The sequence below is a fragment of the Atractosteus spatula genome, chromosome 24 (genome assembly GCF_055471065.1).
Source record: "Atractosteus spatula isolate fAtrSpa1 chromosome 24, fAtrSpa1.hap1, whole genome shotgun sequence".
In the NCBI taxonomy this organism is placed as follows: domain Eukaryota; kingdom Metazoa; phylum Chordata; class Actinopteri; order Semionotiformes; family Lepisosteidae; genus Atractosteus; species Atractosteus spatula.
Genome location: NC_142729.1, coordinates 10,634,167 through 10,651,181, shown reverse-complemented (window position 1 = coordinate 10,651,181; position 17,015 = coordinate 10,634,167). Strand labels below are relative to the sequence as shown.

The 17,015-nt window shown below is 35.1% G+C and overlaps 1 protein-coding gene across 1 annotated transcript; it reads left to right on the top strand.

The window, feature by feature from the left end:
- The first annotated feature begins 1,127 nt into the window (after nt 1-1,127).
- LOC148815880 (uncharacterized) lies at nt 1,128-14,313 on the top strand. Its single transcript, XM_088904680.1, has 3 exons — nt 1,128-1,168; nt 12,197-12,720; nt 13,446-14,313. Exons 2-3 carry the CDS (start codon nt 12,204-12,206, stop codon nt 13,964-13,966), a joined length of 1,038 nt encoding a protein of 345 aa, XP_088760806.1. The 5' UTR covers nt 1,128-1,168; nt 12,197-12,203; the 3' UTR covers nt 13,967-14,313.
- Nucleotides 14,314-17,015: the final 2,702 nt, after the last annotated feature.

Below are 17,015 nucleotides of genomic sequence, written 5' to 3'. Positions count from 1 at the left end.
ACATGTTTTTAGGTAACTGTTACGACCCCAAGTGTCTAGGGGAAAAGGGGTGTAACATTTTGGATAATTCTTTTGGAAGTAGGGGGGGTTTGGTGAGGGACTGGGAAGCGTGATAACAAGGGTAAGGAACTGGAGTGGTGCCAAAGGAAAGAAAATAACAAACAAAATGGAGCTGGCTAGGACAGTGAGGGAAAGCTAATCTGACTACAAAAGAAAACCCAAAACACACGGTCTTCGGCGTCTTCAACACCCTAGCTAACCTGCACTGACTACCCAAAACCATACAAGACAAATGGCACTCACCCGTACTAAACTAGTGTACTAATACAAAATCAACTAAGTGTGTAAGTGTACCCAACAACCTAAACTAACCTTATATACAAAAGTTCACAAAAACACAAGTGAACCAGGAAGACAAATAAGGGAAAACAAGAGTAATCAACAGGAGCAGGGTACAAAAGAACACAAAAGTTGAACATGTAACACTGGGGCAAGGTAATGACAAAAGGATGAGCACACAAACAAACAAAAGTACAAAGAAACTAACAAAAAACAACAAAACAACAAAGCCGAAGCTATACGAAAATATACACACACAAAGCAAAACAAACCAACAAACGAAGCCGAAGCAATAACCAGAAGCGAAGCGAAAACCAAAACCAAAACCGAACGGACCGAAGTCAAGCGAAAGGCCTCCTCTTGCTGAAAACCTCCATGTTATATGCTGAATAAGATATGTTCTGATTGGCTGAGGGCTAACTGATGATGACATCAACTGAAAGTGTGGTGTAATGATGGGCCAATGGGGAAGGGAGAACAATCAAGGGTCAACAGTGTGGACATAACAGAAAAAACACACACAGAACACACACTGGGACGTAACAGTAACTTAAAAGTGTATTCTTCTTTCCAAATGCTACAGTTAAACATTAAACATTACATCAAAATACATTCTTAAAAGTTAAAATCATGGAATATGTAAGTTTATACACAGCTCCTGTTACAGGAAATTGAAAGTGAAAGTGCATCTCTCTCAGATAAAAGCTCTGCAGCTTTGTATCGGTATTGTGTGTAGTACTGGGAACTGAACTCTCAGCCAGGAGCCCACAGAAGCATGAGAACAATCTACAGATTACACTACTCACAGATCTTAACAGTGTTAACAAAGGTAAGCAACAACAATTCAATTGTCAGAGAAAACATGTTTTTTTAATTTGAGAAATGCACTGATTGTTAGTAAAATACATACCCAACACTTTGTGAGTAAATTTGAGTTGTTATTGTAGTTTTTCCCTGGAAACTATTTTACTTAACTGACTATATCTAATTAACTATTGGAACTGTGCACCAAATCTTTTACTGTTATTGTCAACAGTCCTAGAGGTGGCTGTGAATGCTAAAATAATAGCTAGAATAGTCCCTGTGCAAAAATCTGTGACTGTTGCAGCTGCAATACAAAAACAAATAGTGAAAGTTAATGCAATGATTCATGTTGGAAAATAAGCAGTAAAAGTTTTTTTTTTATATGTTGCAATCTGTGAACAATCTTGTATTATTTAATTATGTCAGGGATATGAAGTGTTTAGCTACACCTAACAATAATTCTTAAATCTAAAAATAAATCTTAAAGGATAAACAATGAATTACTTAAAAGATTACTCCAAAAGTAGTCAACAGGCCTAAGTGCTTGTTTTCCATGGTGAAGGATTCTGGTGGCTCTGGTATTGTGTGGGATGCTTTTTCCAGACATGGTTAAGGGCCACTCAATCCCCCTAGAGGACAAGTGGACAAAATAAATGCCAATAATTACAATAATTACAAAATCATGCTGAATAACTGTCATATCCCTCCAGTTCTAGATCTTTGTAGAATGTATGCCAAGGCACATTGAAGCTGTTCTGTGTCACATTGTGGCCCTACACCTTATTAATACACTTCATGTTGTTGTTTCCTTGATTTTTATAGTAACCTATAGTTAGGCTTCACAGCCTGCAAGCAGCATGTATCATAAACCAACCAAGTTAACATCTACAGTATTTCACTCCACTAACAGTGTGAAAAATATAAAAGTTAAACTTCAGTAAGTTGTGCACAAAAAGTTGCGGCAGTTAGCTGACACCCCTACCTTACACGAATCATAAGTTTAATAGACCTATACCTATTGTTACAAATGTTCTTTTTATGAAAATTCAATGCTTTGAAACATGAATTGTTACCCAAATTTGAAATAATGAAAGCTGACTTCAAACTATGAAGAAGCAATACAAAGTAAATTTTAGAAAGCTCCAGTAAATGTAGAGAGTAAAGAGGAAGGTGTCATGCAACTCATTTCATATCGAGTGTGGACCTCATATTCCACTAACTAGTATGTGTGAGAGCTAGCAGAGAGCCTATGGAGTAGTACAAGCCATGTGTGATATGAAATATAGATGACTTTCGTAAAAAGAGGTATGGGTGTAATTAATCTGAAGAGGCAATTTGCCACTTTAAATAAATATACTGCACACTTCTTAAGATACCTGATGGAGCAAATCAATGGTTTGTCTTAATAAAAAGTAATTGAAAACTGACATATTAAGATAGTATCTAAAAATAAGGCAAGGAAAGAAGAAAAAATATCACATTCATTAATAGATGATAACATTAACTGGTAACAGAAGTAAAAACATACAGTACATGCAAATACTATATTTAAACATACTCAAAACTATAATGTTAAGATTCCAATATGAATTCGATCTGTAATCTGTAAATAGCTAACTTTGTGTGTTTCAGTTTGTAAATACAGTAACTGGAATCTTTTGTCTTTTAACTTGCTGAGTAGTTTATTGCTCAATTACAGATCCAGCCATTCAAAGAGTGTGGTATGCTGTGGTAAAACTTGGTAGGTGTGGCACAAACACAACGCGTCATACCGCATCATACCGCATGTTATGATAGTACAGATGCAGCCATTCAAAGTGCGCATTACAGTATGCGATACAATATAAACATTTATATTGATTTAAATCGTGTTTTGATTTAAATCGCAAACGCGTGCTTAATTATATGTGTTTTTTTAATCATAATCAGGCTAATGCAACATAAATTGATACAGTATCTCTGTCTTATTTTTAGTAAATAAAGTGCATTTTTGCACACTATATGTGCAAACGTTTTATGATATGTCGCTGTTGTGAATGTCTGTGGACATGTGCTGGCTGGACAGGAGGCTCCACTGTACACAGAGAGCTTAGAAGACAAAGATATCAATTTATTTTAGTCAAAAATTTATATATCACCTTTAAAAGTGGAATCTCAAAGCAAAGTAAATACCCAACACTGATTGAACCCATCTGCCATGCTAATAAAACACCTTGAATTGAATTGAATTGAATTGAGGGAAAGAGGGGGGGAGGGCGCGCGGCAAATAAGATACACTCCACAGGCATCCACAACAGCAACATATGAAACGTTTGCACATATAGTTAAGTTATTACTTGGTTTTCAAAGTCGGGAGACATTAGAGGCTTGCCACACCCGGACTGTTAAACCAACGCATTAGCACGTCAAAGCCCATTGAGGACCCGGGCGCAATAATTGTTTTGTCCCTTGATTTACTGATCTGCATTAATTCTGGAAATCGAGTTCCTGATCTGTCGACGACCTGGTCCCGCTGTCGCCCACAGAACAGAGGCTGCGCCAGAACCTGGCACTGCTGGAGCAGCACTGTCAGACCTGGGCGCCGACAGTCAATCTGGACAAGACCAGTTATGGTTTTCCAGAAAAAAAGCCAGACCCCAGGGAAACAGCTACAAATTCACACTTAACAACACATTAACACCTAACAACGGGAGCAGGGACGAATTAGGCCAGTACCCACTATTGTTAAACATACAGAAAAGGATATTAAAGTATTGAATATTAGTATTGGCTTTAGTATTAGCCATACAGAACATTAAAGTGCCCCTTTTCCATTCAGCGGGTGCCTGAGCCGCTGTGTCTTATCTTCTGACAGTCGCCGTTGTGAACAAACATTTCTTTGAAAAAATGAGACGTTTCCCTTGGTCAGAGATATAAATATATAATATATAAATAAATTAAATTTAACTAACATGTGAAATAGCGTGTGAAAAAGTGGTAGTTTAAGCTTTTCTGCTAATATAATATGGAATCGCGTATCTAAAGAATTTAATAACGATATGATTATATTCGTGTACTGCGACAGGGCTGTGTAGGGCTGTTTCGCCTGTCTCTTCATGCGACTGTACCAGGAAGAGGATTTCTTTCTATTCGAAACGTGTATTTTAAAAGTTTAAGAAGTAAAAACCTTACAGCGTACACAGATTTCTAAACTGATCAGGATCGTTATCTTTGTCTTATGCATAATAATGTTCACCGCTCTGTCCAGCAAATTAATAATAAACTTTATTTTGTATAGCATTTTAAACGAATAAGTAATTAGATTGCTCATAAACCTAATCACTTGCTTTTTCTTTTTATTTAGGCTCAGATTTCAACTATAGATCGTATTATTAATAACCATAATAACAACCAACCAACAAAAACAACCATATAAACATAATACCAACCAAAAACATAGATAACAACCACAATACAAAATCAAATATATCAAACCATTATACTCTCGCAAATTCCTCCAATTATCATAATCCCACCCCTTATGCAAAACCAAACCCTCCTCCCATCCCAGTTTCTCCTCTTTATCATAAACAAAATCCACCTCAATTTTCAACATAAAGCCTTGCTGCTTACTGGGTTTTTGAGGGGGGGAGGTGTCTTTCGCTGGAAATCTCGCCTGCTTCTACTTTACGAGTACAACCCCCTCTCTGCAGGAGTGCTGGCTGTGATGAATTAAACCGGTTTCACAAGTATTTTTAAAGTAGGAAGTACAGTGTTAACTGGTAGCTGGGCACCTCAATTAAGTCGCTTTAACATGCTAATGCGTTGGTGTAACTGTCCGGGAGTGGCAAGCTTCTAATGTCAACTCGACTCGATTGGAAGACAATGAACGTATTTTAGCTCAAATGAATTAATAGCAAACATGGTTTACATAAAATACATTTTTCCAAGAAAGTTTATAATAATGCGATCTATAGTTGAAATCTGAGCCTAAATATAAAGGAAAAGCATTTTCAGAGAGCAATCACGCTGTGTTTATGTAGAAAAAGCGATTAGGTTTATGAGCAATCTCATTACCTATTAGCCTAAAACGCTATGTAAAATAAAGTTTATTTAGAGATGAATGATCAGTGTCGCAGTTTAAATAATTTTCGTAGGAGGGCTTGGACAGATTCCAAGTGTATTTTTGCAATTTACGTTGTAATACAGTTTAGAATACAGTTAGTCTAAGCTTTATCAGCTTTATTTATGGGTTGCAATTTAGAAAAAGTCAAGAACCGCACTCAAAATGCAATTTAGAGCTTTCTGGCAAGGGGATACACCCAAATTATAATGTAACATGCCACTGTTTGTGCATTAACAAAGTTATACTGCAATTTTCCTTAGATACGCGATTAAAAAAAATAAATTTTTTGAATCCCCGGCGGAACACACTCCATAAGAATCAGCGCTTTTATACAGTATATCGCCTTTAAACACATATATTTAAACACGCATTTACGATTTAAATCAAAACGCGATTCAAATCAATATAAATGTTTATTTTGTAACGCATAGGTGACTATTCATTGTTATTAAAAAGACTTAAATTCGATCATGTTGTGATATTTAGAAATATAAATTTGTTTGGTGCGAGTGAGGTTTTATTTAATCTCTGACCAAGGGAAACGTTTCATTTTTTCAAAGAAATGTTTGTTAAAAAATAAAGTGATACTGTACAGTAGTTCCATGGGATTCAATCACAAACCATGTGACATGGGAGTCAGGAAACTAACACACAGCGCCACCAGATTTGATAACGCTATAAAAACGCTATAAAATAATGTGACTAGGCACAGAACAAGTTTACAGCACAGTACAATAATAAATGCTGACCATGACTTTAGAAGCATAAATTACCTTACACTCAATTTAAACACAAGTTGTCTTTAGCCCTCTAAGCTGGTTCATACAGAAATGTAGAGATCCAGGCTCAGAACACACAGCTTCATTAGCGAATACATATGCAGGACAACTAGAGAAGACGTTTTACAGAGGATGGATTTTTAGAAACATCCCATCAGTGACATCACTGAAGTCAACTCCTACTGTGGGTAACTGTCGTGTGGATAGTTTCACAAGAATCAGACAAAGGTTTAAGCATCGCTTGTTCTAGATAAAACTGCAAAAAAAAACAACAACCCATAATGTACTTCTTTGCGGCTCTGTTTGCCCAAATCATATATTCACAACGTGAAATTAGAAAATAATATTACGTAACCAAAATCCGCAATATGGAAACAGAACCTGTGTAATTGTTGACAGATGATGTTCTCGTAACATTTTTACAAGACAAACTACAACATTTAAAAAATGACTTGTATGTACTTGATATCTCTAATCAATCCACGGCGATATAGTTAAAGCAGTCGCTGCACAAAACGAAACTAAAACACCCAGACCAGCCATATACTGTATGTTTATGTTCCAAAATTAATATCGTTTATGGCCTTCACACGCGTTGCAGTATGCTCCTATTCTTTTTATGCTCAGGCACTAAGATTTCCCTTCAGTGGTAAAATTCCATATAAATATTCAATACTTAAACGGGCACAGTTAAGACATTAAATATACATATACATACTGTATACAGTACAGTTTGCATACGGTAATATGTTTATGTTCCTAAATCAATCTCTTTTATGAGCATGTGTAAGGCATGGTGAATCGATTCTCAAAAATTACTGTACTTTGCATGATTGGAAAAAAATGCGTGATTGCGAAATGCTGTGGTGTTACTTTTACAAAGACGGTCAATGAAAAAAAGAATGTGGACCAGGGCAATACTTTGAGTTTACAGCTTGTCCAAGGTCATTTATTATTAATACTATTAGTAATATCTTCGTTAAAGACTTTGATGGCTACAGCTCAAACATGAGAGGTTGAGCTTTATTAGCTCCACCTTGCGGAAATTCCGGATACTATTATTTTGCTAGCGGTATTTACCGGTAACTTGCGGTATTTAACGGTAACTTGCGGTAGACTGCGTACAGCGTACCGGAAAATAATGCGGTATCGCCCGCGCATTTTGAATGGCTGCATCTGTATCTAGAATCACCTTGTAAAACTGCCAGGTGGAGCTAATAAAGCTTACTGTCTCATGTATAGCCTTTGAGCTGTTGCCAAAAAACACCGGGTTTTGAATCCCGGTCGCTACTAAGGGGCAATCGTTTTTCCAATTAAGAATTTAAGTTGTATACTCTTTAGACTTTTAATTTTAAATTGTGTATTACAGCATGTTAATCATTAAACATTAAAAAGTCAGTATATTTTATAAAAGCAAGATTGCTCAGCTGGACAAAAGTACACAACTTTCCACTTCCATCATAAATATTTAAATTTTTCATAAATACTTTATGCATGAAAGTCTTTACAGAAGATATTACTAATAGTATTAATAATGAATGACCTTGGATAGGCTGTAATCTCAAAGTATAACCGTGGTCCACTTTCTTTGTAACTGTCTGCATCAGTTTAACTGTTGCGACACTAAATTACTTTATTTTTTCATTGACAAAAAGTAACACCACACTCTCTTGTCTCAGTCACTCAGTCTTGTGGACTGTTTTCTTGCTCCACAGACTGTTAAACCAAAGGAAAACAGCGCCTCTTTCTTCGTAGCATTCTGTTGATCCAAGCACGTATTCGTTTCCAATCACCCAAAGTAAGTTTTGAGAATTTTCGATTCACCATGCCTATAATGTTTTCCCAAAGATTGCTCATAAATGGTATTAATTTAGGAACATAATAAAAATATTATGTAACCTGTATATGGTTGGTATTGGTAGTTTAAATTAAAAAATCCACACCAGTATTCCACTTTCTTCCTAAACATTTTAAACATCAAAGTCTTTCATTCAGTTACATACTGTGGTTATTTTGGAATAGCTTTTACGTGCTCCTTCAACTATATGAAGTTTATATACTTCATAAAAAGTAAATATGTTTTAACATTTCCTATGAATATTTGCGCTCGGTATAGCAGTAAAAAAACGCGTACTTTTTAGAATTTGATTAATAGGGATATAATATAGAATCGCATATCTAAAGAAATTGATAATGATATAATTATATTCATATAGCTGAAATTATCACAGTAGTGCATGTCTGCATCAGTTTAACACTTACCATTGTGATTATGTGTGTGGCGTAATGGCTTAGGCGTGTGCCTTGTATGCTGGAAGCCAGGTGTTCAATCTTAGCTGTCACCATGATATTTCCTCTAACAAATAAACATTTCTTTGAAAAACTAAAATAGCAAATATTATGGACACTATATTGACATTTTTGATATTTCTAAATATCACAACATTTTCGAAGCTAAGTGATTTACAAATAACAATGAATATTTTCAAGCTGCTACTGTACTGCCACTACAGTATAGCTTGTGGGAAATACATTTTCAGTATTTGACCTGCAGCAAAGTTTAACTCATTCAGAGCACCCTACAGTACATTACAAACTTTCTTCGCGAAATTCTTTAATTCTTTAATTCTTTAAATGAAGGAAGAAGGGTTATTTTTATAATTGGCACTCCGAAATTCTGGCTGATTTAATTCCCCTCATTTAGCTGAAATGGATAAAGAAATCAAGCAGTAGTTATATGTATTGAAAGGCGTTCTGTTTTATTAACAGACACTCCGACTCAAACCTGTGTTGTACAGTGATATAGATGTGGGTAATGTCATCCCCATTAAACAATGTGCTTATTGCGCAAATCCTGCTAAACTCAAAAAGAGTATTATTGGACAATGTTGTGTGGCTCTGGCAGAATTTCTCTGTAAACTGAAGAGTTATAGAGGAGACACATTGTGTATCACCTCTTTTTACACTTGTAAGAACATTCCAATGTTAATGTAACATGGAAGATATTATTGATAACCTTTTAAATCTGAAGCTGTTAACTCTACTTCACACCTGCATGTCAAAGATCACAGTTTCAAAATAAAAAAAAACATCAAAACTTTGATTGGATGAGAATGTCATGATTGTTTCACATGTATGTGAAACGTGACAATTTGTTACAGTTACCATCAGGAGAAAAAAATGTTTATTTTTTATTTATTTGTTGCTGCTGCAGTGGCTCGCAATCGCTGAATAGTTAACACTTCAAAATTGCTTTATCAGTCTGTCCGTGGGGGAAAGGGGGGAGATCTCCTTGACAGCTGACATTCCTCCATACACTTAAGTGAAAAATTTATAAAAACGCCAATGTAAACATCATATTTACAATTTATTGAAAATAAAAATGTTAAGTTCTCTAAAGCTTTCTCAGTCAAGTACAATAATTCACGTAGGGAGCTGTGTAGGCATATGTAGGCAGCAAAAGATCAGCTTAAGAGGGAAGAAAACGCTTTCAGAGAAAACAATGTTTAAGGTGTGAAAAATAAAAACCTCCATTCAATTGCAGCCTAAACCTTTCCCCACACACCCTGCCCCCACTGCGATTGGAATATACATAAAGAAAGCACTGAAAGCTTTACAGTAAATGATCAGGCGTTTCGCAGACGTAGGGATACTTAATTCTGATATTATGAACTCACACCTGGGATTCGATTAATTTAAAATAAGTTTTAATTTTTTTTTAATTTAAGCTAATAAAGATTAAAGATTAAGTGTTTCAAATGTTTAATTAAGAAGTTAAAAGAACTTACAGCTCACACAAAGACTCAAACAATCTATGTACATAAAAGTGTTTTAACTGTCTTTTCATATTGATTTAAGTGTCCTTCTTTCAGTTGGATTGCATGATTACTGTTATGATTTCTTTATTATTATTGAATCCATCAACTCGTTCACTTGTGATTACTTGGAAATATTTTGACATGTTCCTTTTAAGTCTGAGTTTGTAATGTCGGGTGTTCTGAACGAGTTAGCCTTTGATGCAGTAGAAATAAAATGTATTTCCCACAAGCTGTACTGTAGTGGCTTTAAAACGATGCAACATCATGCTGTTTGCATGTGGCATGTCTTTGTTAAAGTTTTAGAAGTACAGTATGGAAAAACTAGTGTTAAGAAAAAAACAGGATATTTTATTTATTTTATTTTTAAAAATGAAATAAAAAATAAGATACAATGACGTGTTCCTGCCTTGTTCAAACATTGCGTAATTTTAAAAGCTGTAAAAATTGGTTTAGATAGCAGAAAGTCACCTACTGTAGCTCTTACAAGAGGCTCTGTTAAGCAGAGTTTGTGTTAACACAATACTCCCTTTGAATTAGTTTAAATCAACTTTGTCAGTGAAGAAAATGACTGCAGGCACTTTTCCTTCCCCTCTGATGCAAGGTAACAATGCGGCAAATGGGTTTTTTATTTTGCTGGGAGTGTGAACATTGAATGAGCCCTGGGGTATACAGTGAGACTAACACAGTGAGATTACTGAGATGGCTAGTTTAAGTAAAGGAACAAGTAATAGGTTTATTCCATGCTGAAAAGAGAAGAAAGAAAACACAATGGTTTGGCCGTGGAGCCTTCTAGGCTTGTTTTGTTTTCTTTCTTCTCTTTTCAGCATGGAATAAACCTATTACTTGTTCCTTTGCAGCCTATGCATGCTGATACAGCTACCCACTTGAACTAGTTTAAGTAAATATGTTAACAAATATCTGAATTTTTGTTAGATAAAATTGCATCCAGCTGTGAATCAGCTATGTGACTTTGCCCCCGTGAAAATGTGGGAAAGAGGTTTAGTGGGCAGTGTAGTCACCATAGATTCTTTTGATACACTGTACAGTATAACAGTATAAATCAAGTATGTTTTTTAATGTTTGTAATCGTTATTCTTGCAAGTACATTTTATATTCAGTTTGCTTCTGTGTGTTAGCTGAAGTGTTAGCTAGTGGGCAAAGTTATTGAAATCTGAAACATCGTGTCTCATAAATAAGTATTTTAATATGTGAAGCTCATGAAAACCGAAGAAAACAATGACTCTGAAAAAGATACAAGAAGCTTGAAATTATTATAATTAAATTGATACTGTTAATAATGACCAGACACATTATTATAGTTTCAGTGGTATTTTTAATACCACTTTGTTATTCTCGATCCTAATTACAATATATACGATTTCATTTTAAGGCTTGAGGCGTCTGGAAATTCCCCACTGAATAAAGTGTTTTGAATTAAACCGGTTGAAGAGTTAACAGTATTCACGTTTTTTATTTCATTATTAATATAACTTAACAGTGAATATGTTATAATATATATACAAAAAAATGTAAATATAGTGTACATAATACTTCAACATGCGTGAATGAGTCAAATTAAAAATAAAACATCTTTACAAAGAAAGTGGATTACAGTAATACTACCAGCTATAAAGATACATAGATTTAGATCCTTAAATTAATACTGTTATTAAATTCTTTAGATACACGATTCCATGTTATGTTCTATATTAATCAAAGTCTAAAAAGTATGCGTTTTTTTACTATGATAACGAGCGCAAATATCCATAGAAGAGGTTAAAACATTATAACTTTTTATGAATGATATAAGCTTAATATAGTCAGGATCACATAAAAACTTCTGCAAACTAACCACAGCATGTAACCAAATGAAAGACTTTAAAATGTTTAGGAAGAAACTGAATACGGGTGTATATTTTATTTATTTAAACTACCAATACCAGCCATATACAGTTTACATAATATGTTTATGTTCCTAAATTAATATTGTTTATGACCTTCAAACATGTTGTGCTCCTCTTTTGTTTGTGCTCAGCTACATAAATTTCCCTTTAGTTGTAAAATTCCATATTAATATTCAATATTAGGTGGATTAAAACATGCACAGTAAAGAGATTAAATGATTATATCGTTTCACTAACAACCAATACATCATGAGACCCCTGTCGTTCATTTTGGCTAGTCAATCACGTACTGCGGTACAACGTGGTGAACTGTAGATAATTTCGCGCGATACGGGGTTGTGCCATTCATTTATAATGGCTGCATCTGCATGTTTCACAATATTGAACTTAAATCTGTAGTAATAGCTGTTTTATTGAACTCTAATACTTGAAACTTCTCTTCTGTAGAGAAATCATGTCAGTGTCAACTGTAGAGACACTCACTGTCATCTGTAACGAAGACTTGGAGGAATTTGTTGAGGCTGTTATATCATCCATGAAGGAAGGTGTCCTCTCACTGCAGAATCTCTTTGCGATTCTCCTGGTTGTGGACAGAAATCACATGGAGCAGGAACATGCAGACATTAGGAAACTGATTCTGGCAGCAAAGGAATGGCTGGAACGATCAGATAAAGCTGCAACATGCAAAGTGGAAAAGGTGGACAAGAACTGTGAGGAGCTGACAATGGAGAAGGGCAGGCTGCAACGAGAACATAGTAGCAAGAAAACAGAATTGGCCAACCTGAAAGACCAGCTCACAGCCAACACTGAAATATTGGAGAGACACAGAAATGAACTGCAGTCAGCAAAAAGTAATTTTCAGTCGAAACAGCAGATTGTTAATGACATTAAAGCCAGAATGCAGCATGATGAAGCTATTAGAAACACTGGAATTGGACTGATGTTTATTCCTATTATTGGGACTATAATAGGTAAGTGCTGAAAGGGGACATGTAGTGTACAGTAATAATAACATTTGGTAGACAGAAGTGCCAAAATTGCTTCTACCACTGAATCAACATATATACATATCCACATTATACTGTACATCTGTATACAGTATCTTCATATTTTGGTAGTTGACCCCCAAAGTTACTTGAAATCAGAAGTTTGTTATCCTTTACTTTTATAATAGACCAACACCAAGCACAGCATTAAGGTTAAAAAATACTAGTGTTCTTTATTTACACTACAGTGAAATAAGGAAAAAAACAGCCACAACCAAATACCAAAACGAAACCTTCATCGAAAAGTGTAGTCAGAAGCATAAAGTCTCTGACTATCATCGCTAAGCAGCTAAGCCACTTACTGGCTTCAAAACAATATTTACACAGTCTCAGTCTCCCTTCGGTGGTCAGTCAGTCCTTTTCTCTATGTTGAGTGGAGCTAATAGGCCTTCTATTCTCCAGATGGCAGACATAATTCCATTGACTTACCCAGAAAGCCTCCACTTCCCACTTTTAAATTTCTCCTGGCCAATTATCTTCCAGCAACTGGTCAGGTGACTGAAAGAAGCAGGTTATTCCCCCAGAGGTTTCTGGTGAATGTGGTTTCACACAAGGATGAGAATAAAATATGAAAATATCAATTCATATTGGTCTTTCCTGGACACAAAATAATACACTATTGTTTTTTTTTTCCTTTTTCCATTTTTCAGGAGCTACTCTGATTGGTGTCTATCAAACGGACTTAAACAATGCCACAGAGGCTGCCAACACTGCTGAAATGGCTTTGAGGACATCTGAGGAAAATGTCACCACATCTCTTAGTAGAGTAGAGGAATATGAGCAAATGGTTGAAAAGAAGAGAGAGGAGCTCAACAACACTGATGCATGCTTAAGACAAATTCAGAATGACATTCAAGACATTTCCTCTAAGATCTCATACATGGTGACTGTCCAGCAAGACTTGAGGAATGCCACACACATGCTCAATACATTGTCAGGGAAAGCCCAGGTGTTGGTCAAACAGACTGAGTATGTCATCATCTTTGATGTGGTGATTAACATTCTACAAGACATCTCTCTGAAACTGTGTGAAATCTTGGGCATGGAAAAATACCATCTTCTTTGTCAGGAAGATATTGCAACACTCATAAGTGCTTTGAGAGAAGACAACGAGAAACTGAAAGCCATTTCTTTTCAAGAGGATCAGGAAACTATTGTATCATTAATATGAACAGGCTTGTCATAAAATCATAAAATTAATGACTAACTCAATTAAAAAATAAATAAAACAAGGTACCGTTGTTGTGTAATACTAGTGAGTGGCTTTATAGTTGCAATGGGAAAAAAGTTTAACTCTTATACAGTACAGAGCTCTAATCCTAATCTTTACCATCATTGTTCCAATGAAAACTGAAGTGTATAAATACTGTATTTTTTGGTTACAAGCTCACTGTGGATGAAAGTTATATTGTACTCTGCTCTCCCTGGAAACAGTATTTGGTAGAAATGTTGCAATGTCGGCTGACATACTGTATAGATTTGCCTCTACTGTATGTTTTACATTCACATTTATCAGTATTTGACACTCAGTAAAATGCAAATATGTCTAAGAATATCAAAGCATTAGCATTAGTTTTGTATCTACAAGCTTATTTTGATATTTATCAAATTATTATTTTTAAATGTCATATACAATGCTTTCTCAATGTAATCTTTTAATAAAGTAGCAGTGAATGAAGAAGCCTGATAATGATATTATTGGGATAAATAAAACAGGGCAATCACATTGGTTTTGTGCACATTAGTTTGCACAAATAATGTTTTACATTTATATAACACAATAACACTTAAATCAGAAATGTGTCTTTCATCAGGGAAACTTCTAGAAACATAAAAATAGTACAAGTAAACATTAAATTAAATATATTATTGCATAACAGACATCAACCATATATTATAAAACATTTTTATTATATCACAGTACGTGAACAGTGCACTTACAGAGAGGGGCTAAAACAGTTACAAATAGGGAGTTGTGAAAATGAAAAAATCAAAATATCAGGAAATGACCAAGCAGATTAATCAATAAATGAAATAAATAATCATAATCCCCAGACTTGTAAAACATTGTGTCCAAAAATACACCAGAGTGGTTGGTATAGTTAGTGGCACATGAGCTCTTTGTTCTCCGGGACAGCTTTGGTGAAAAGAGTAATAATTCAGGCACACTGGGATTAACAAATATTTATTAATAATGACAATGCACACACTAACGCACACACAGTATAAACATACCTCACACAAGTTATACTATTGTATGTACAAACTTTCAAATAATGTGTCTCAGAGGCCTGAAGTTATCAATAATTTTTATAATGCCTACAATATCCCAAAATAAAAGATAAGTCTTCTAAACTAACCAGAATACAACCTGAGGTTAAATCTTTCACTGTAAACCCAAATGCCACTAAATGAAGGGAACCTGCTGAATCTCTCCATTTTAAAAATGCACTCACCAGCCAGGAGAGGCCATTTATTAACCAAAGGATTCTTTACACAGGAAAACAGACTTCCCTAAAAAACAGAGAATAGCAAGCTCTGTTCAGTACTGTACTTACAGTAGCTCCAATCTGGTCTTTTTGGGTGATCTGGAACAAGAAGGTCTCGAGATTTAGGATTTGTTAGTGTCAATAAATTGTCGTCCTCATAAAAAAATATTTTATATTTGCCATTAGGACTGACTCCCTGGATGTCATTAAGATTAAAAAGAAGAGGGGGAAAGAGAACACTCTTGTCTTGTAATCTATGTACAGTATAATAAAGGATTTTTATATAGATAATATAGTAGAAACAGACGCACTAGATACAGATGCACCCATTCAAAATGCACGGTAAAACCCAATACTGCATGAAATTATCTGCAGTTTAGCGCGTTATACCGCAGTATGTGATTGGCTGGCCAAAATGACCGACAGGCGGCATACGTGTGTAATTGGTTGCTTCATTTAATCTCTTTAAATCCACTTAATATTGAATATTAATATGGAATTTTACAACTAAAGGGAAATTTTAGTAGCTGAGCCTAAAAAGAAGAGGAGCATAACATGTCTGAAGGTCATAAACAATATTAATTTAGGAACATAAATATATTATGTAAACTGTATATGGTTGGTATTGGTAGTTTAAATAAAAAATACACACCAGTAATCCACTTTTTTCCTAAACATTTTAAGCATCAAAGTATTTTATTCAGTTACATATTGTGTTTATTTTGGAAACGTTTTTACTCCTTCTGACTATAATAAGTTTATATACTTCATAAAACGTTATAATGTTTTAACCTTTCTATGAATATTTGCACTTGTTATCACAGTAAAAACACACATACTTTTGAGAATTTGATTAATATGGAATATAATATGGAATCGTGTAAATTAATAACGATATAATTACAATAATATACCTCAATTTATCATGGTAGTACACTTTCTTTGTAAACATCTGCATCATGCTTAAGTTGTTAAGCAGTGTGTAGGTCGGGGGCTTAGGCATTTGCCTTGCATTTGAGTGGTCAGGGGTTCAAACCCAGCTGTGGGCATGAGTTTTCTTTGAAAAACTAAAATAGCAAATATTATTGTAGTGTGCTCTCTGAAGGCACCAGTTCTGTAGGGTTTGGGCATTTACGGGGACAATTATTAATTGTAGCCATACATCACAAAATGATTCTTTTAATGGCTTTAGAATCCAACCATGCGATATAACTCAAACAACGCACACACACAGGTACTAATACACAAGGATACATTGATTAATACATAGAATATGCATGTAAATCTAACAGATCTTATCGAGAGGGTTATCAAAATACAAAAGGTATATATTCAATCAGTTACGAAGAGTTACACATATCAAGAGGACATACGTTCAGTATATCATTCGTTTAGACCGTTTCGTAAATGAACTTGGTTAAAGCTTCTACATTGGATACTCAAAACAAGTACATAACTCTTAGGAATTAAATTGATATCAACTGGTTGGGATAACAATTGAATTCTCGAGCTGTAATGCAGTGAAGTTGAATACTCATCCAATCTCTGGGGATTCAGATCTCCTGCGGGCTCTCTGGCTCCGTGCCAGGCTGTGCTGTGCGGCTTGCGACGGTGCGCTGCTGATGCTCACTGACCGGCTAGTTAGTGTTGGCTTTAACTAGCAAAGTTTGTGCACAGGAGAAAAGATGACTGTGGGTCCCAGCAAGTCAGGAAGAGGACCGGTTCGTTCCT